The sequence below is a fragment of the Rhododendron vialii genome, chromosome 3a, assembly GCF_030253575.1.
Source record: "Rhododendron vialii isolate Sample 1 chromosome 3a, ASM3025357v1".
Lineage (NCBI taxonomy): Eukaryota > Viridiplantae > Streptophyta > Magnoliopsida > Ericales > Ericaceae > Rhododendron > Rhododendron vialii.
The window spans coordinates 124723-146987 of NC_080559.1; the positions used below are offsets into that span (position 1 = coordinate 124723).

The following is a 22265-nucleotide window of genomic DNA, read 5'->3' on the forward strand; positions in this document are numbered from 1 at the left end:
TGAACTCTGGCCCGCATCATCACATCTTTCAACTTTCTTTTTGAAAAAGAAGACCGTCCTTCTATTATTACAAAGACTAATGACCGAAAGTAGCTGAACTGTTTATGTCTGGTTTGGTGAAAAGTAGTTGAAACAGTAAAAGCTGTTTGGAGAGTGGTTGAAATAGTGAAAGTAATCCTTTGCTTTCGGCAAATGCTTTCAAATTTCATAAAGTATCGACCCATGTGATGACGAGATTGCTGTCAGTCAGTCATGGTGGATACCTTTCTTCTTATCCTTCCATAGTGTTGTTGAGATTATGAATGGCTTCATCATCGAAATCATAATCTTCTTCTTCTTCTTTTTCAGATGGAATGGATGGATCATCTTTTGCTATCATGGTTCTTTGCTGATCTTTCTGCTCTAAGTAATACCTGACTAAATTATCATGTCCTGTTTCAAAATGAAATTTTAGTTCTGGAATGTGATCATTGGACCTAATTTTTTGAAATAGGTCTTCACATATTAATGGTGCCTTTCCGTAGTCATATAGACTGTCATAATGAAATCCTTCCGCTATGGAGAAGGCAATAGCATGTCTGATCTGTTTCCTTATGGAATTTGTTTCGCAAATCCATGGGGCGTCATTATCGCAATGATAAATGCGTCTGAGGATTGTATTGGCTGGATTGGTATTGATGTGGATGTTGTGGTAAGCGGGAATGAGCTGCCCAGTAGACGTCCATTCTGGAAGTTTGGATTCCACTACCGCTTCTACTGCTGTACCCTGTTCTGCCATGGAATTAAGAACACAAGCTGCAATCTTTCTTCCAAATCTGTTAGTGTCTTCTGGGTCATGGAATATAATTTGTTGAATATATCCATAATCCAAAAGAGTTGCTTCTGTAATTTCTACCATTTTATCTTTGAAATTAAGATAAAAGGGTTTGAAATTCTTCATGTCTATGTTGGCCATGGGAATACTGTAAATGAGTTGACAAGTACAGGTCATCCGTTCTAAAGGTATTTGAATGCAGGTTGGTTTGATTTCTGGGCATGGAACAACATCTTTTTCTTGTAAATAAAGGGTTTTCCAGGAAATAGTGAGACCCGGAATGCATCCTTCATTCTGGTTGATTTTGATTAGTTCTGAGAATAAGAATTCCTGGAAATGAACTCTATCTTGTCTGGCTAAATGCTGAATATGGTTGATAACATCTGGAGGGAATTTTGAAAGAAAAGTAAATGCTTTTGGTTGCAAAAGCTCAATTGGATCATATTCCTTACTCCACTCACTCTTTTCTTCATCCTCCAGTGGGGAAGACTGCTTTCTCACTTTTACCAGTGGGGTAAAAGGGCTTCTAATCTTCTTGAGTTCCTTTTCTGATTCTAACAACTTCTTTTTGAGAGTTGTTATTTCTTCTTCAAGCCTTCGCTGATTGTTGATTAACTGTTGATTGGCTTGCTCAAAATCTTGGTTTCTTTTATTTAAAAGTTTAAAATTTTTAGTCATTGTTTCGCAATGACTACAAAATCTTATTTGCTGAGCAAGTGGCTGGTTAGAAGGTGGTTGATTGAAAACCTGGTTATTTTCAAAACCTGCAGTCTCAAGGGCCGCTTGGGTATTTAACCTTCTAGAAGACTCTGAAACGTAAAAATTATTTCCAATGGCGCGATTTGCCCATTGATTTGCTTCTGCAAAAGTATGAAAACCTTTCCATGTTGAGGAAGGGATTCCATCTACCTGTTTTAAAACTTCTGGCCAATAGGAATAAATTCCTGGAACACGGCCTATAGCTACGCAATAAAATGAAAATCTTTTTGTTGGGTTTGACCCATTTTGTTGATTAAAGAAAATGTTTAAAGCGTTTAGACAACCTAAAAATCTAGGAACATCTTTGTGAGAGTCCCAGAGATTATCTAAAAGACACTTCTGTTCCTCACTGATATTGTGGATGAGGTACCTGAATTTAGATCTGGATTGTTCAGGGAAAACTCTGAGAGTTATACTCCCAAAGGTTAAAAACTTCTGATCTGTTCTGGTTGAACTGATTATGTTGCTGGAAGACGCCATCTGAAAGATCAGAAATATTAGTCCTTATTTCTCTGGATAAGTAATCTGCTAAAGTGTTTTCTTTCCCTTTAATATGTTCAAATTCTACTGTGTATCCATTACCTGTTATTATATCTACAAAGTTAAGCCATCTACGAGTACTAATCTTTTTCTCATTGAGAAGCTTATGAAATTTAACAATTGCTTCACAATCTGTTCTGACTGTAAAAGGTTTGAATAGCCATAACTTGAAGCTATTAATGGCGTTAATAACTCCTAATATTTCACAATCTATGCTGGCTAAGTTTCCTTTTTCTTTATATTTTCCACTGGAATACCTACAAATTTTTTCTGTAGATTTTGCTGAGTATTTAGTAGATTTACTGAGGAGTATTGCTCCCCATCCTTTTTCACTTGCATCTACTTCTATTACTATGTAATCAGATTCTAATGGTAAATCTAGTTCTGGTAGATTTCTACAGATTTCTTTGATTTTTCTGACAAGATTAATATCTTGCTGGTTGAAGTATTTTTGACCGGTTGGGGTCATTTTACTGTATAGGGGTCCTATGATTTTGCTAAGATCCTTTATGTAAGGTCTAGCATAATTCAAGGTTCCTAAGAATGACTGGAGTTTTTTCTTATCTTCTATTTTATCAGGAAATTCTAATATCTTCTGTGCAATGTGTGGTTGTAACTGAATCTTTCCTTTTCCTATTGTGGTTGTAACTGAATCTTTCCTTTTCCTATTCTTACTCCTAAATATTCTATATATTCTTTATTTAACTCCATTTTCTTTTTACTAATGATTAAACCATTATCTAAAAATAATTGAAAAACAATTCTAAGATGCCTATAATGTTCATCCTGTGTCTTACTGAAAACAAGAATATCATCAATATAAACAAGAATGAAAGAATTGGAATTCTTAAATATACTATCCATTTTTCTTTGAAAAATGCTAGGGGCTGTCTTTAAGCCAAAGGGCATGACTATCCATTCATAACATCCCTGAGGACATGTGAAAGCTGTCCATGGTCTGCTGGACTGATCTAACATAATCTGCCAAAATCCTGATTTACAATCAAATTTACTAAAAATAATTGCATCTTGAATACTATTGATAAGCTGTTCCTTGCTGGGTATATCGTAACTATCTATCTGAACATTATCGTTAAGGCGCTTGTAGTTTATGACCATTCGTGCTTTTCCTCTTTTAACTTCTGCATGATTTCTTACCATAAAGGCTGCGCTTCTGTGAGGACTGATACTTTCTGTTATTACTTTAAGATCTAGTAGTTCTTTAATCTGTTTTTCAAATTCCTCTATATCTAAAGGGCTATATACTATTTTCTGAGTACTGATTTTAAAATCTGGGTTTATGATTTCTAAATGTGCTAAGGTCTTGGTTTTATTCCAATGTTTGATTGGATTTTCTCCTAAAATCTGGGTTTCTTCGGCTAACCTAATTAATTCATCTAACCGATCTTTATCTGTTCTTTTCTTCTTTTTGCGATCAAGAACTGACAAAGAATGTTCTATTTGGCAAAAATTTATTATATTATGGTCTATCTGGATTAACTGGTCCTCTAGCTGTTCTTCCATTAACCATTCTAATTCTGTTTCGACGATGTCATCTATGGTTTCTTCGTATGAATCTAACTGTGTATCTGGAGATGGTACATGTCTTAACGCTTCTGCTATTTTCTCCTTTACTATTCTATTTTCTTCTGCTATTTTTTCAGTTGTATCTATGGTTCCACCACGCTTAGCTGACAACTCTGATTCTATAGTCTGGGCATGAAGTGTTTCTACCTGTAGACTACGTTTATGAAACGTCACAAAGTGTTTGCTAAATGTGATGCTTCCATTCATACTATCTATAAAGTTTAATCCTAAGATAAACTTATAGCTGTGATTAATATCGCCTATCCATACCATGGGTAATGGGTAGGTATGCTGCTGCTGAAGTCTGTTGGTAAACCTAATGCTGCTATTCATGAGACATGTATCATAAATAATGCTGGTGTTATTCATAAGATCTGCTCTAGCTATATATCCTGGTTTGGTAAAATATTCTATTGGTATAAGATCACGACTAATGTGACTCTTACTGGCTCCTGTATCTACCATAGCTTTGGTTTCTATGATTTTACCTGGATTCCTTCCTTTAGCTGGTAATAAGAGTTCACAATTTATTTCTATAAGGCTATTTTCGCCTATTCTGTTGACCGACTCAACAATGTTGCAGTGGTCTTCTAATACCTCGACTGATTTTAAGGGCTGGTTTTTCTCATGTAATTGGTTTCTTAATCTACCATTTTCTATTCTATAGGTTTCTAATTCTATAGATAAAATTTCTATTTTCTTTTCTAGCTCTCCAACTTGCTTTTCTAACTGAAATTTGGTTCTATCCAAATCCAACTTAATTGTAGCTGCTTCTAATTTGGCTTCCTGGAGTGCTAATTTAGAATTCTGGTTTAACACTGGTTGCTGTATGCTACCACTTAAATCTATCAAATCTCTATCTATCTGATAGTTTTTCTTGAGACAAAATTTGCAAATATTTTTCTTGCAATGTTCACAGATACTTCTAAATAATCTAAAAGGATAACCATTGCATTCTGAGCAAGGTTCACTGTCTTGACCTATATTATGTTTCCACTGGTGTATGCATTCTGTACTGCTTTTAATCATAAAAGTATATTCTGGTAGATAACTGAGAAGTTCCTCTTCTGAACTACTACTGTAACTATCACTTTCTTCTAAGAAATTTATTTCTTCTGGTTCTGTACTGATCAAACTATATATTGATTCAGTGTCACTATCTTCTAGCTTTATTTCTATAAATTTTATATTATCAAAATCTTCTAGTTCCTCCATAAGGTTTGCCTTTTCTACATTTCTCTGATTTTTCCCTTTATTAGGGCATTTATTGGCTAAATGATCTTCTGAGTCGCATATAAAGCACTTACATTTTCGGTTTTGAGTCGATTGAACCTTTTTCCTAAAATGTTTCTTGGGTTTTGGCTTAAACTGTCTTTTACTGGATGCTTGTTCATAAGACTGACTTCTCCTATATCTCTTTCTAGGATAATAGCCATGTTTCTGGTATTTATAATTATATTTTCCTGTCTGTGCTATTTTCTTATGGTATTTACTGGCTTTCTTCTGATATTTATAAAATTTATTTTTCTTTTTCTTTCTCTTTTCTTGGTCATATCCATACTGTTGTGGAGTATATATGACTTGGCTACAGAAGTTTAACCTGTTTTTCTTTATGCCTTTCTGTATTTCAAGTGTTGTACACTTGTCTCTTAAAACTGTAAAAACAAACTGAATTCTAGGACCTATTCCTAAATGTTGGTTTTCATCTCCATTGGTGACTTTCCATTTTTCCCATATTTCTTCTCCTAATGGGCCTGGAAGTTTTCTGAAGAATTTGTCACTAATTTCTGGATCTAGTGCTCTGCCTGTCTGGGATGCAAGGGCTATAAAGTCATTGCAAAAATTGACTATATATTTCCATTTATGCAACTTAAGCTGTTCTAACTGTCTTATAGCTACATTCTGGTAGGTGGTGTTTCCTCTATTGGGATCTGCTCCTATAATTAGGGTTTTAACTAAACTTGTGAAATTGTAGACATTTGGTCCTTGGGCTATTAAAGCCGCATATTGTATTTCAAAATCTCTTTTGTATGCTTCTACAATTCCTTTTGCTGTGTCTCCTAAAAATGATTCGCAATATGACCACATCTCTGCTGAAGAGTGCCAATTGGTCATTTCTAAAAGTTTTCTTACTAAGGCTTGTTCCCATCTGTCTATTACTGCTTTATGAAACTGGGGATCAAATGCTGCAATGTCTAGCATTAATCCCGTGCCTGCTTGTGCCATAAGGGTTATATTTCTATCTGCTGGTAATCTTTTTCCATAGGTTCTGAATTCTAGTTCTTGAGCTGATGGCTCGATTCTAGATCTACTAATTGGAATGTTTCCCATTTCGTATACTTGATTTGGGAGTACTGGTGGAGTATTGTCATATGTCTCCATTTTGACTTCTACCATATGACTTTCTGTGTTTTCTACTGGTAGTTGGTAATATTTAGATCTAGGGTCTGAGTGGCAAAACATATCTTCGACTGAAAGATTGTTTTTCCTGCTGGTATCATATTCTAAAAATTTTTCTTCTAAGGCAAATATATTATTCTCTATTAAATATTGTCTTTGAAAACTATCTTCTATTTCTGGATGCTCATACTCAAGTTTTTGAGTGTAATATCCTTCCAAAATTTGGTAATCATAATAATCTAAATCTGGTCTGTAAACTGGTTCTAGGAGTTCCTTTAACCTGATTATGTCTGATTCACTAAATTTAAATAACTGATCAAAAGTAAACTGAGGCTGTTCATATGCCATATAGATGTGTTCTGTTTCTATTTCTGACTGAATAGAACTGCCAACGTCCGAATGTCTTCCTACAGAAGTATAATCGCTGAATCTGAGATTAACTTCTCCTGAACTCGTAGTATAAAAACTATTATTATTTGGTTTAAGCTGTGTTTTTGGAACTAAGTTAGTGACTTTCCATTCAAGTCCGGCTAACATTTCTGAGTCTCGTTTTTTGGCTTCTATTACCTGAATTCCTCTAGTTCCTAAAGCTTTCAAATATTGATCTGTTCTGAGCTTGTATTTGGTGCTACTGTGGTTACTTAATTTTCCTATAAAACTTACGCATGCTAAAAGGTTCTGAGCATTGGGGATCATATGATATCCTCTTGTTTTAATTCCTATTCTTATATGCTGGTAGAATTCATCTAAGGTTACCTGGAAACCTGGTGTGCAGTAAACAATCTGGCAGTTGTTGTTCATGTCTAACTCCATGCTTCCTATCAGGGCTTGCTCTTGATTTGTAAATCTATTGTCAAAGATCATGACCAATACTTTGGTTCCTAGATCTTGTCTGGCTAATCCCTTGATTCCTATGGTAATTAATCCTAGGTGTATAAGACCTAATCTTAACCTTTTGAGCTTGTTGAAGCTCTCTTGGGTAATTATTTCTAAGACTTCTGTCTGATCTTCTGTTACTACGCTGATTGGCTTTTCTTGATAACTGGTGTAAGTTCTAACTCCTCTATTGAAGAAATTTTGTGATTTGTATAAAATCTCTGGATCTAATATCTCTAAACTGTGATTTCTAAATCTATCTAACTGTATATCTGGATCTATGATTCCTTCAATTCTGTTTTCTTCTATTGGCTGTTTTCCAAATACTCTATTGAATAAAGGAATTCCACTGACCTTGGTCTTACTGCTAAACGTCATTATTGAGGAATTTCTAATCTCTTTCCCTTGTTTGGGTCTGGAGTACCAAATATATTGTAATAAAAGGTATTGTTCTGTAAAGATCTACTGGATTTTTTGGGTTCTAAGTACCCTGTTGAGGACGAGATACTGATCTGGTTTATTTTAGAAGTCAAAGCTTCTAACGCGTTTCTTTCTTGGAGTTTTTCTACTCTAATGGATAACTGATCTATCTTTTCTGATGTCTCTGCTAGTCTATGGCTAAGACTAATTAAAAGTTCTATGATAGTATTATTTTGCTTAACTACAATCTCGTCTGTTTTTCCTGTTGGTTTGAAACTAGACAATCCGATAGGATCTGGTTGAATTTTTCCTGAATTTTCTAATGCTATTCTATAAAATAAACTATCATGACTATTCTCCATTTGATAGTTTCTTTACTTCTTCCAAAAGAATCTCCATCTTCTGGAGTTTCTCATCAATTTCTCTTCTGATTTCAACTGAGTTCTGTTTTATTCTATCTACTTCAACTCTGAGGTCTTTAACTAAATTTCTGATTTCTGTCTCAATATCTTTTGGCTGAGTAGTATCTAATTTACTGGTTAAATCTATTATATCCTGCTTGCAAGGCAATTTTTCTGATATAACTAACTGTTTCTCTTCTAATTTATTTATTCTTTTAAGTATTTCTGAATGTAAATCTTTAAAGTAATCTAAATTTTCTAATTGCTTGTGAATCTTTGATTTACTAATTTTTTCTAAAATCTGGGTAGTTTGGTCAAGAGATTTTTTCGAAAACTCTTCAAACTGATTTCTGGTAATTATATTCTTTTTAAATTCTAAACTGATTTTCTTATCTAAACCACAACTGAGCTGTTCTATTAACTGAAAACCTGTTTTAATCTGAATGTACTGTCTAGACTGTTGAGATCTGATTTCACTTAAACTAGGACTAAAAGCTTTTAAAAGTTCATCAATCATAAAACTAAACTAATCGAGGATAAATATTGAACTAAACAATTTTATAAAAACTAAACAATAATATAAATGATAACTAATATGGCTACTTGAATTAACAAATAGTACTGTAGGCTCTGATACCAATTTTGTGTGTGGTACTGTGTAAAATAAATGCGGAATAAAAATTGAAAACACAGAATAACCTGGAAGGTCCTAACTGTGAATATCTAAAAATTCTGGGGAATTGTTTCTAAGGTACTATTATTAGTTTAAAAACTATTGAAAATGTTGGTCCATAATGTAATTATTTCTCTACTTTACACGTAAAGCCAGGATGAGTATCTGGTTTCTAGTCATTACTGATAGCATTTCTGTTAAGAAGATGTGGAGAAGTCGGACGAAAAACAAAAAAGAAGAAACAGTACTGGAAGTCTTTTTAGCCTAGCAGTAGACGGGGGGGACTCCGGGAGGAAGGTTAAACAACAGATCCGCCGTTGGCACGAATGATCTGGCCGTTGATCCACTCCCCAGCATCACCAGCCAAGAATCCAACAATCCCAGATATATCATCAGGCTCACCTAGCCGACCTAGTGGGCAGGCATCCGCAATTCTCTTCACCATTTCCTCCGTCTTACCCGCGAAGAACAGCTCCGTCGCCACCGGACCCGGCGCAACACAATTGGCAGTGATACCTGAGCCCTTCAACTCCTTAGCCACAATCTTGGTCATGGTTTCCACGGCCGCCTTTGAGGCTGCATAAGCCGCGTACCCAGGTAGCAGGCTCCCCACAAGTGATGTTGTTATCATAATGATTCTTCCTCCGCCTCCGCGTGTCAAACGGTTAGTTGCCTCTCGACAACACAGGAACGCGCCTTTGGTGTTAACATTGAGTATCATATCCCAGTCTTCTACTGTTGTATTGGCTAGGCTTGGGTACTTTGGATCCAACACCCCTGCACAGTTCACAAGGATGTGAGCTTGGCACCCAAATTCTTCCTCTGCCCGATCGAAGAGTGTTTTCACCTGTTCTGGGTTCGACACATCAGCTTGGACTGCTATTGCCACAGGGGAAGAAGAATTGACCGCAGAGTTGAGCTCGGATGCTAAGAGGTCAGCTTGGTTGGAATTTGAAGCATAATTGATGACAACTCTGGCACCGAGGGATCGGAGAAGGACCGTAATGGCACGGCCAATACCACGAGAGCCACCGGTTACTATTGCCACCCGGCGATCAAGTGGAAGGGTACCGGATGGTTTTCCCCTTGTGGTTTCCCCAGCCATGGTCGAGATTCAGCAAGAGTGGAAATGTTGAACAGAGAGGGAGAGAGAGAGAGACTTTTCTGGGTCTGGTAGCGATCCAATGTTCTGATGTGGAGTATTAATATATACTCCTACAACCAAACGTCATTCCTTACGTGGGAAGGCAGAACAGAATCAGATGAGTTTAATGTAAAGTTTCAAAGGAAAAGTCAAGATTGGGTTGGGGAAACGCCTTGGTGGTCAGGTTAATACTCCCTCCGGCCCAAATTGCTCACCTCCTACTAAAAGTCGTGTAATTTTCGGTTCGAAAAATAAAATGCTTTCAAGTATCATTTTTCAAGTTTCTTCAAGAAAATGATATTGGCACTCCAAAAATTGATGCACCATCTAAGTAGCCCATAGTGGCATAAACATCCACAAGCTGCCAACAAATGACATGATGCACATCAAACCTAGATTTCAAAATCCTCCCATGAAGCTTCTTAGCATCAGTTAAAGACCCAGAATTGAGGCACCCGAATAAGAGCAATAGATAGGTCTGATGATTAGCTTGTATACCTCGCCGCTCCATTGAGTTAGGAAAAGAAAATCAGGTACCTTTGCCCTGGACATGTTGATTGGATCACGTTCAGGTTCTTCAACTGGGAAGTCATCGAGAGCTCGAGCAGTAGCTGCGTTACCCTTCCACACAAGCACTGCAACAATCCACAATTTTCATTCATCAAAAATGAAAACAAATACTAGTCAATGCTTGAATTTCTATATGAAAATGAAGACAAAAATTGGAGGGGAGAGAACAAATAACCTGTTGAAATTGTATGGTAATTTTACGGGGGAAGCAAGGAAGAAAGGAATTTGGGAAGGACCTGAGAAGAGATAGACAATTTGGAAACATGAATTCTTGGATTCGACTCAACTAGGAACTGATAGCTCTCAATCCAACAGGCATAGGTTGCTCTGTTTCTTATTTACTCAACTATTTTGACATTGCCTGCACAAGTAATAGAAGCAGAAAAAGCTTCAATTCAACTATTGAAGATAGGCTTCCTTCTCTATGACCTTATATCCGAGGATATGCATGTACGATGGATGTGTGTATGCATGTATACTTGATGTATGTATCTACAGTTTCAGTTTGACGCAAAAAGCTCTCAACTTCGACCAATATAATTTGACAACAGTCCCACAGGAACCAGCGGTCTGCCTTTGCTTTGGAAGTGAAAAATACCAAGCGGTCTACTATTGGGTACGAGTGAGATGACTGCGCGCAAGGTTTAGGCCCAGTACAGAAATGGAGTACTGTACACGAACACTAAGCAAAGAAGATAACATTGAAATGCAATACAACCAGGATAAAATTTATAATTGATTAACTCAAAACCACAGGTTGCATTTTAATACAGACTCCACCTCTAGTGCACAAAATGAGAGAGAGAACCTTGTAAAAAAAAAAAAAACTAAAAAATTGTTGAAAGGATTGCCAAACATAAGATTCCTCTGAAATTTATGAAAGGATTGCAATTAGAGACTCACGGGCAAATTGTTTAACAATCCCATTAATGAACATGTTCTCTAATCTTTTGTCCCTCTCCTGCAAATCCCAAATACTCCTATACATGTAGGAAAAACATGAATCAGCATTTCCCGTAAATAATATACATAGGCACACCAAAACACACAAATATCCATGTCTTTTTGTCAATAAAATTACCTCAATTTAAAGATAAAAATATCCAGAATTCAGAACCCTGGTATTGGAAATTGAGAGTTTAAGGGAGATGGATAAGAATGAGAGACTAAATGAATACAAAAGTGAAGGGTTATATATAAATGTTTTAAAGGGTAACCCCATGAGCGATGAACAATATTTCTCTCATTGAAGCCTGTTAAGACTTTGATATAATAGCCAATGGAACTAAAACACCCTCTCTCTCAATAGTATGCCGTTTTGGATCATCCAATGGTTGTTAATATATAAATTGGACTAACTTTTTAATTAGTATTACATAGAGTAATGGGACAAACAAACTTTAAACGAATGAGAAGCTGCCTATACAATTGACTGCAAGAGTGACACCAAAATGGTACAATAAAGAAGAATTTCCCTCGTTATAACATGCCTACCTGGTAGAGTTTTACAGCATCAATCAGTGATCGATGTTTTGAGTAGCAGTTTTTATCAACCTACGACAAACTTGAGTGGAGCAGAAAAAAAATGTTATTCATAGGTAGCAACCTCTGGCTTTTGCCTTAATCTAATAGAATATAGTACCCAAATTAACTTCATTCATTCTATCATATGTCGTTATCTTTTATAGCATAAAAATATTAGCTGCCCAAAATTAAGCCAATGTTTAAGTTCATACATTACAGGAAAATGATTGATGAACCAAAAGTAGACATAGTGATTATGGCAAAGCTCACCTAGAACTTTCTGATTTACATTGTCATCATCTTTCACGATTCTGGTGTATCGAAACTTCATAATTGACTTTTCAAGAGCACATCCATCGCCATTCAACTCTCAATTTGATTAAGCTCAAACCCTGATGAGTACCAACAAATTTGTGGCTCTATTAACAATGAAATAGCAGAAACTTTTCAGATGTCATGTGAAGGGAACCATGAGGATTCACACAATTCCACAAAACTTAGATGAAAGTAGTACTTTAAACCAAGAATTATTGCAAATATAACTCAAGATTCGTCAAATGTACACATGAAAGCAACCACACGATGTGTTGTTGGTGTTTTAGGAAACCACAACACAATTGAAGTGCATAGCACATGGTGCACAAAACAAATATCTCACCACTGGTGTTGACGAAGTTGGGTTTACATCTGGAAAAATGGTTGCTAAATGCATTGTGTTTGACTGCCTGTACATGCCCATGCTCATACATGTGAGAGCAAAATGACAACATTGCACTAAAGTCGTGTCATCCATTTTGCCTCAAAACAGCCTAAGACACACGACACGTAAAAAATTCAGAAAAAAAAAATTGAAAACATAAACCTATAAGACAGAGACAATAAAGTTCTGATGGGAAACTCATCAAATATGTAAAGCAAAGGATTTAAGGACAAAGAACAAAAGAAACAAAGGAAAGATAGAAAAAAATACTCGCCATAGAAAACATATACCAGAATTCATACCCATGGCCTGACCCTATTTTGCACCAACACCCTAACAGAAACGCTATGGCATGATACAGTCACAACCACACCTAATTTCTACCACTTAACTAAAATAAACAGCTAGATGATTGTTCCCCCACTCTAACACAATAGTCAAGTTAAGGTTCCTAATTTTATTGTTTCCACCACTTATTACAGCACAAAATCCAACTTTAAATATTAATATCTGCATTTATACTCTTAATTTCTGCATTCAAGCATGTAATATCAGCATCTGTATCTCAATTTCAGCAAGCAAATACTAGCTCTTAGCACCTAATTCAAGCAGTTACACAGGTTCTTTTCTTCCAAACCAAAAGCAAATTTTGCCAATATCCATTCACCCATGCTGACCTCGTTGCCCAACTGATGTAGAGTTGTAAGAGATGGAAGTGGACTAAAGTAGTCACTCAAGGCCACAACTTTTCAATTCTTAATTTCATTAAATTCACCGTGGGTAATGCAATGCCAAGTACTCTCTAATTTCTATGTTAACTGATCATATTTACTTCAGTACTTCCAACATATTGGCATACTCGAAGGTCAGTTAAACCTCCTGTAGTTCCTTACAAGTTACATGCAATTTGGAACACAATTTTTGGAAAATATCAAAAGAAGAGCAAATAAATGTTCCCTTGGTCCCACTTTAAATGTTCTCTACGGAAATTAATGCAATTTCAAAACATATATCTACGTATAAATGGTACATGCAAATAAATAGAAGCCAAAAAACAAGGAAATTGGAGTCTCAGAGTGCAGTAAGCGTACTGACCTGCGCGTCTTACAAGCAGAATCAAGCACCGTAGCGGAAATGAGCACAAGAATGGGAGCGATTGCATGACGGTGTGAGTCGTGCCCGGTGGTGTTTCGATAGCTAGAGAGAATGAGAGGTCTTCACTTTTTTATGAACTGGGGGCTATCTCGCCGGTTTAGTGAGGACGAAGGAGAGAGGGGGAATCGAAGAGGAATAAACGTGTTAGAGCTTGTTGCTCATACCTTGACTAGTACGAAGAAGTTCTACCATATGAGCGTCAGTTGCGAGCTTAGTGTTCCACTTTATTTAGAAAATGAAGTTTTAAAAAAAGGAGGTAATTTCATGTTCAAAATTTATGTATTTACGCAAATAATTTTTCTATCAATATATATCTTGTTTGATAGATCTCATTGAGATCTTTTAAACGGTGTAAAAAAAATCAAAAAATTATTTTTTATTTTCATTTTATTTGAGTTTAAAATTACCTTCTTTTTTGAAAAGAAAGTTTAGATCAAAGAAAGAGGAATGAGGCCTAGCTTATTATAAAGGTAGGAATAGAGGTATACATATTCTATACTGTAAAATTCTATATGCTGTTATCATCAATCAATAAAAAGACTGTTTTCTCGCTTTCGTGGACGTACTTGACTTTGAAAAATCACGTATATTACTACGTCGATTTATTTACTGTTTTTATACTCGTGAATTGTGTGCATATGTGTTTCGATCATAACAAAACGTGAACAGTAAAATAAATATAGGTAGGAATAGGATAGGGAAGAAAAAGTACGAATAAGGGGGAAAAAATAGATTAATAGGGAGCACAAGAGAAATTAAGACGACGTCGTTTGGTTTTTGTATCTCCTCGGAAATCAATCCTCTTCCCTCTCAGACCGTGGGAAGGAATTGCAAACCCTAACCCTAGACTAGAAGAAGGCACCGCAGATCCAACGTCATGGCAATCGCTAGAACCGGAGTCTTCGTTGATGACTATTTGGAGTGTGAGTTCCTCTAAAAATCCCACCAGAATTCCATATGTCCCTCTCTCTCTCTCTCTCTCTGTGAATATTCTCTGATGAAAGATGAAACTAATTTTGAGCTGGGATTTTGAATTTCGGTATAATAGATGCAAGCACATTGCCAGCAGAACTCCAGAGGCTTCTTAATACCATCAGGGAACTCGATGAACGTTCTCAAGGTGCTTCCTTTCCTTTCCTTTCCTCTCCTCTTTCAACCTACACATGTATATAAAATGTTCATAAGTTTGTTTTTCCATCTAGTTCCTTTAATTATACGTATAATGTTGTTGAAAATGTGGTTGGGTGAAAGCTATGATAAACCAAACGAGGCAGCAGACTAAGTACTGCTTGGGAGTGGCTTCTCAAGGCTCAAGGAAAGGTAATAATAATACTGAAGAAGATGAGACAGCATTCGACAAGATGAAAAAGGACATAGAGGCAAACCAGGACAGTGCGTTAAGCCTCTGTACCGAAAAGGTTTTGTTGGCAAGGCAAGCTTATGACCTCGTAAGTTGTTTTTTTCTCTTTAAACACAACCTTGTATGTTAAATTACCTTCGTTTCTTTATCTGGCTTGAATGCTAGTATGTTTTAATTTTATGGGAGTTCCATGTAGTACGCTCTGCGCAATTTATCGATACTCGTCTGACACTCCCAGACACAGCAAAGGCACTCGTTCCAATGTGTCTTATTCTTCCACCCTTCAGAAATTGGACACTCTTTAGACACTCGAAGCACTTCCATCATCTACGTATACGTGAAACACATTATGGGGTTCAGAATCTGTGATACAACAGTGAACTAAGAACAATGTAGATCACTTCCATTCATTCCTTGTCCTTTGAACTTATTAATAGTAGGAATTTTGTGTTAGATGACGTAGGGTATCCATATGGATTGCTTTGGCATTTCGATTCTGTGTATGCTATCATCCCTTAGTGCTCTATGAAGTTGGCGAATTTTGGGCTAGGCCCTCTTTGTGAACAGCAATTCAATCAAGACCCTTATGAGAATGAATAGTAAACATACGAGAACCATATTGAGAGTAAAAGTCGTTTCTTCGGAAGTGATTCTTGCTCTGTGTTCAGGGAATCCCTCAAAAGCCCTGGTCAAGACTAGACTAGGAGTAGTTGTGCTGACAGCCAATCTATTTTATGCTATTGATGGAGAAGTGTTTCAAGTCATTCAATTTGGGATGCTTTACTACTTTTGTGGCAGGAGGTTGGAGACCATGGAACAAATTCCACACAAATTCTGTGTGGCTTATTGTTTTAGCTTTAATTGAATGCAATACTTTTTGGATTATCTTTGGTCTTCAAGTTAGTTTTTCTTTGGCATTTTACTGTTTTCAAGTGTTATTAGAGATATTTGTTACATAAACGAGATAGTCGAAATGTGTTATTAACCTTGCCCTTGTGTCCAGAGTTCTTGTCTCTCATATTTTCTAATTGAGGTGTCGGCTAGTTGACGTCGTTGTCCTATCACATGTCTTATCTACTTATTAGGAGTAGTCATTGTATGATAGTGTGACTTTGTCAGTGCTTCAGTCAGTGGTCTTCTTAAAAAATAATCTTATGAGCTGCTTGTTTCCACGGTTCTCTCACTTAAACAATGCAGATAGTTGTTCTCAAACAACTTCAAATTTGTGTAATGTGTGTTAGAAATGCTCTTTTTTCATTGTACCTAGATCATGCTTGGGGGTTTTTTGCTCTTATATATTTTTTCGACTGGAAGATGGGAGACCACAATATATGTCTCTCCCAAAGTTTTTTATCCTTATCTTTGGATGCATTGTTCCCATATCTTGGTCTGAACCTGTACATTGTTGTCATTTTCTTTGTGTTAGAGCTGATAGTATCACCCTTTTTAATTTTCTCACAGATAGATAGCCATATAAAGCGTCTCGATGAGGACCTGACCAGCTTTGCAGAAGATCTAAAGCAAGGTTTTGAAAATTCTTCCCGAGTGTCAAATACAATCACTCTCTTGCAATTAATTCTAAATTTCACTGGCATAAGCGATAAACTACCTCGCAAGACCATTAGAGGACCATTAGAAGTTTCCTTGAATACCATTACCATTTACCCCTCAAGAGTATGTTTCCGTTGTGTACACCGTAAGATATCACTTATCAGTAACAGTGGGTGCTAAAGTCGTATTTTGTGATGACCTTCTATAAAACTGGAAGGTCAATGAACGCCATGTTGTTTTACAATGCGACAGTTGTTATTTATCGAGCTTTCCAAGTAGAAGTTTCTAACAACTGAGGCTATTCAGTTATTTTCTCTAGGATTTGTTATTTTGCCTTTTTGCAATGTTTGCAGATGGAAAAATACCACCAGATGAGCCAGCAATTCTTCCCCCATTACCTTTGGTCCCTAAAATTGAGAAACGCAAATCACTTTACGGAACACCTCAACAGAAAAGGCCTGATTACAGGGACAGGGACTGGGACCGAGAGCGTGATAGGGATTTTGAGCTCATGCCTCCTCCAGGTGGCATTAAGAGGGAGTTTGCTGCCCCTGTTGATATTGATCAACCCATTGATCCAAATGAACCTACTTACTGTGTTTGTCACCAGGTTCTCACTTCTGTTCGAACTTGTGTATGATTTATAATTGTTTCACAACTTAGCTCCTCTTACGTGGATTTGGTTGTTTTACCTCTCTCTCTCTCTCTCTCTCTCTCTCTCTCTCTCTCTCTCTGAGCTGGCAAACTAGGGTACTAACATGCTGCAACTGCCTTCTCTTTCCAGGTGTCTTTTGGAGATATGATTGCCTGTGACAATGAAAATGTGAGTCTATTTTCCGCAAGTTCTTTAAACCTATTTGGCTCTCTGTGGAATTTTTACCTGGTTCTCATCATATGTAATTTGCATCTACACTATGTGGACTGTAGTCAGGTGTTCAGTGTTAGGAATGGCAACGGGGCAGATATTGGGATCCGAAATCCTCCACCTACCCGAATCCGCCCTGATAACCGAATGGGGGAAGGAGAACTGTAACATAACCAAACCAAACAGTCGGGTATTCCCCGGACTGAATGGGTAACCGAAGACTTGGTTTATTCGAGTTGGGTATTCCCCGCCCTGCCCCAAACAAAAATAATCTAAATCAGATACTTCATGGCATTGCATTAGGAAAAAAACACCAACAAAACACACAGACGAAAAAAGGAATTTTTTTTCTCGAGAAATCTGTGAACAGAAGAAACAAATCGAACTATAGAAACAAAAAATACCCACTTGAAATCACAATCGAAATAGGGCGATTTTTTTTTGGATAAGTATCGAACTATAGGGTGAAATTAGACTTCAATCGTACAATTATTAATAAAATACATGTCTACAAGATAGGAACTAAGTACTTCAGTACATCACAAAAATCGAAATATGGGGGAGAGGAATGGAGCATTTTCAGATTAAGGAACTCAGAGAGAGACTTATAGCTTTTGTTAGTGGAGGGAGATCGACGGCTGATGGGCTTGGAGAAGAGGGAGACCGAACTGGTATAGTGATCGACGACAGTCGGCATATTGGATCGACAATTTGACGGGCAACGGCCTTAGTCACAATGGAGTGGATGTGCCGCTCTCTTCTCTTCGCAGTGGAGTGGAGGAAGTGGATCTGTGGTGTGTGTAGTGGAGACTGGAGAGTGAAATCACCGAACCCTAAAATTACGTTCTGAACACATTGAGTGGCTCGGATCATCACAAATTGGTCTGAAAATGTACGTCCTCACTTTAATACGGTAAGGGCGCCCTTATAAGAAGTTTTGTGTGTGTGTATAGGGTAATTACTAATTATGTAATTTCAAGGTGTTGGGTATTTTCAGTTCGATCCAATTAGCGGACAAACCACAACCAAACTGAACCCGATCGGTTATCTCATAGCCTCCACCATACCCGTACTCGCCGGGAAAAAATAGGTTACGGTTTGGGTACCCATCAGTTTGGTTGAGATTGCCATCCCTATTCGGCTCCATCTCTCAAAATTAGGTGGACAGTGGTGGATGATTTGGATGGGGAGTCTACAGATACTTGCAGAGAAACGCACCGATTCTATCTTTTAACATATGGAATGGTAAGATATGCCGTAACATTTATCAAATCATATGATATGTATCGTTTGTTTTTAACAACACTTGTTAGACCGACTCTTCAAAATAATTCTAAGTACACCGTATGCTAAAAACTAGGCACCGAGACAAGGGTGCGGAATTCAGGCTCTACTATTTTATGTTGCCTTTTGGACTGTGTTTGATACTTCCCATCATAAAATAGTTACATAATTGTACATAACTTTATCATTACAGGAATATTTTGTTCCGTAATTTCACGTAAAGTTTCTTTATTGACACTGTGTTTTATAAAATACCAATTTATTCCAAGAAAAACATTCAAAATCAAAGGACCATGCATCCTACAACTGGAGGTTGGAGGTAACTAAGTTCACTTTGCAGACAAAGGAATGCTTATTGTGCATACATCTGTTTAGTTGGGTTACAATGGTTATAGAGGAAAGAATCGTGCTCCTTTGGTTTCAACTAAACTGAAGAGTATGTGAAAGTGCCAAAATGTATCCCTCTGGCTAATTGTTTATGTGCACACGCTGAGCAGGCCATGAGGCTATGACTGTAGATGGACTTCATTATCTGGAGAGACGTATGTTTATAGATTGCATAAGGTACTAAGGTAGTGTGTTCACATGGGCGTGCAAAACTTGTAGAACTTAGTTTTGCCTTTCTAGCAATTTACATTGGTAATTCAAGTGCTATGAAGTTTTTGTGATTTGGTTTTTCTCCGATGAACTAGAATTTGATGAACCAATAGGTGATGGAACTTCTATTTAATATTGGTGTAAATATTCCAACGAACTCCCTTAGCTACCATTCTAGATTGAAATAAACTAATAGTTAGTAGAAATAGACGGACCTTATCGTTGCTTCTTGTTTGCTAGTTAGTATTTGTTCCATCATTTAGGATTTTTTGTTGTGAGGGGTAAAGTGTGTGTTGATTCTGTTGACAGTGCCAAGGAGGTGAATGGTTCCACTACTCGTGTGTTGGGCTGACTCCAGAGACAAGATTCAAAGGAAAGTGGTATTGTCCAACCTGCAGACAACTTCCGCTGTGAACAAGACTCTCGATGCTAGCTAGCTGCTTGCCATCCTTGTGAAATGATCACTTTTTCTTCTTTTTTTGGGTACTTCGGAAAGTTCTTTGTGATGATTACTTCAAGTTTCAACCGAACTACATCAGGAGTTTGGGTTTGTGTGTGTGTGTTTAAAGGGTTTACTATACCTCTCCCTAGTCAACAATTGCCTAGGTGAGTTGGTAGGTGAAGTTACCCTCTTGCCCTCTCTAAAAAAAAAACCCAAACTACATTGCTTTTGATCTTGTATTTATGGAGTACCATAGGAAACAAGTATGGGAAAACTCCAATCGTGCATTAGTTAGGATATAAAAGTTGTAGTATTAATACAAAAGGCTTTGTTTCAATTTTTAGATTGTGAAAGGAAAGGTGAATGGAGAGGAAATAATTTTAAAAAATACTACTACTACTCTAGACTATTACTACTACTTATTTTACTTCAAATTATCTTTTTCTTTAGAAATTTGAAATCCAAATACAGGTTAACTACAAAAATTCACGGCAAGTCTACCGTTGCAACAAATGCCATGCCCAAAGTCAGTGAATGAAGAGGCATATGTGCTCTTACATCTTACGTGTAATTAATCCAAAACGCATTGAATTCGAGACAGTCTTGGTGGGAAATACGAGTAATAAAAAATGAGGACTCCTTATTTTGTTTTTTCAACTTAAGTTGGTCTATCTGTTTGTTTGTTTGGTTGTTTTCTTTTCTTGGATGAAGGGATTGAACTGAGATATTATTCAATTCAATTGGGCACTGTTATGCCCAGGCTAAGACTAATGTACAAACTCTATACAAGTACTACTTCCTCCGTCCTGTAATTTAGTGGATGTATTATTTTAAGTTCAAAAATTACACGTAATTTTGTAGAAGACAAATTTTATAAGACGGAGGGAGTAGTACATGGTAGGGGAGAAGCCTAAGCACTGTGTCCGTGTGGCACTAAATAATCTGTCGATGGTATAAGAACTTGAGCTTAATTATACAATTAGTGAGAGTACTAGTAGGAGTATTTGATTTCTAATCTCAATGCTGCCAGTGAGACTACCGGGGTCCCGTGACAGTCTCTGACCGATGACCCCAATCGAGACAACTAGTAAAACCAAAACCACAAAGTGAGGGGGGGGGGGGGGGGGGGGAAAGAGCGGGAAACACAAAAATCTTTTCCGCCCTACACAAGTTCTCAGATAAAATCACTAAAAAAGTCACTTGGCTTATTTTTGTTAATTTTTTGGAAATTATTGATTTTTCATGACAAGAGGAATCTAAAAAGTAAAAAATTACTATCGAAATCTAATTTTTTTGAATAAAGACAAAAAAAATTGGCTTATTGGCTTATTTTTGTCTTTATTCAAAAAAATTAGTTTTCGATCGAAATTTTTAATTTTTAAATTCATTTCGTTATGACAAAGTAATAATTCTCAAAAAATTGACGAAAAACTAACAAATACGAAAAATATTTGAATGAGGACAAAAAAATAAGCCAAGTGACTTATTTAGCCGAACGGCCCAAAACGACACAAATATCCCTGCCACAGTTGACAGAGTTAAAAACTAAAATACTCCATTCAAATGTTTTGTGAAATCCAGGAATCAGAGTGAACCGGAACAGGGGAAGGACAAATGGGTCATCATAAATTTTGAATAGATAAATTAAAGTTACAAATTGTAATAATAATGAATTATAGCAACAAAGCTTCAAAAAAGTATGTATATAATTCTAATTTGAGAAGGTTATTTAAAGAGAATCTTGATCGGTTTTAGCGGTTCAACAATCGACCTAAATGGTTTAGGGCGGTTTAATACGGTTTGATTCAACAAGTGAGGTTGTAATATTGACCACACTGGAACATTAACCGGACGATGGTTCAACTGGCAACATCAATTAAAGTTTTAAAAACATTGACTCCATTGAGCTCTGGATTTCGGATTGAGTTCTAGTCCAGCTTTGATACTGTCCAGTCTTGTCTAGTATGGTCAAATTGTTCATTAAAACTCATCGAGATGAATATCCATGCCAAAAATTAGGTTGATCAGATTTCATTTGATAAATGAACAAATCGACTTTGTTCGAGAGAGAAACAAATGAAAGGAAAAAAATGGTTTGAGACTTCTATAGATTTTTTTTTTCTTGCAAAAACACAATTCGTCCTTATATCAAACGAAGTTCCGTGAAATTATTTTTCAACATGAATATATATCTCGACGAGTTCTACAAAATAAACAATTTTGGATTATTTTTTTGTCCAAAATAGACCCAAAATTTTAAAAACTGAACGGGAAGCATCACAATTGGACAAGAACTCAGCCCTGTATTTTTAATAGTAGTAGTAGAAAACCTGTCCCCTCATCCAGAGACGGTTTGATCCATATCAAGCTAATCAATCGTCTTTTAGTTGTCATCTTTTTAACTACTCCTTGAAACCTCACAGCCCAAAGGGGGACTACAAGACCTCTAAGGCCCCGTTCCAGAACTTGAATAAATTCTTATTTTTTGTTCAATAATAAAGTTTGTTCCACAAAATAAGAAGTAAGTATTTATTTTTTGGTTAAGGCAACTTTAAGCTCAAAAATTATGTGTTTACGCAAATAATTTTCCTATTAATATGGAT

The 22265-nt window shown here is 36.5% G+C and overlaps 2 protein-coding genes and 1 long non-coding RNA gene across 8 annotated transcripts; 1 reads left to right on the forward strand and 2 right to left on the reverse strand.

Annotated features, from left to right (window-relative positions):
• Window positions 1-8549: 8549 nt before the first annotated feature.
• LOC131319297 (NADPH-dependent aldehyde reductase-like protein, chloroplastic) lies at window positions 8550-9687 on the reverse strand. Its single transcript, XM_058349485.1, has one exon. It carries the CDS (start codon window positions 9573-9575, stop codon window positions 8769-8771), a length of 807 nt encoding a protein of 268 aa, XP_058205468.1. The 5' UTR covers window positions 9576-9687; the 3' UTR covers window positions 8550-8768.
• Window positions 9688-10365: 678 nt separating this feature from the next.
• On the reverse strand, window positions 10366-13720 carry LOC131319298 (uncharacterized). 5 transcript variants are annotated; one of them, XR_009197941.1, is made up of 6 exons: window positions 13504-13720; window positions 11979-12127; window positions 11679-11738; window positions 11266-11302; window positions 11088-11164; window positions 10366-10545 (listed from the first exon to the last, which is right to left on the reverse strand). It is a non-coding gene; the product is annotated as an uncharacterized LOC131319298 (long non-coding RNA). The 5 variants fall into 5 exon arrangements; XR_009197943.1 differs by lacking the exon at window positions 11266-11302 and adding an exon at window positions 12367-12517; XR_009197944.1 differs by lacking the exon at window positions 11266-11302 and having other exon boundaries at window positions 11979-12100.
• A 587-nt stretch (window positions 13721-14307) lies between these two features.
• LOC131319450 (PHD finger protein ING2) lies at window positions 14308-19986 on the forward strand. 2 transcript variants are annotated; one of them, XR_009197971.1, is made up of 8 exons: window positions 14308-14486; window positions 14612-14683; window positions 14815-15011; window positions 16385-16448; window positions 16828-17084; window positions 17259-17297; window positions 19530-19748; window positions 19878-19986. XR_009197971.1 is itself a non-coding variant. In XM_058349684.1 (7 exons), exons 1-7 carry the CDS (start codon window positions 14441-14443, stop codon window positions 19632-19634), a joined length of 780 nt encoding a protein of 259 aa, XP_058205667.1. In that variant the 5' UTR covers window positions 14308-14440; the 3' UTR covers window positions 19635-19986. The 2 variants fall into 2 exon arrangements, 1 of the variants encoding a protein (XP_058205667.1); XM_058349684.1 differs by having other exon boundaries at window positions 19530-19986.
• Window positions 19987-22265: the final 2279 nt, after the last annotated feature.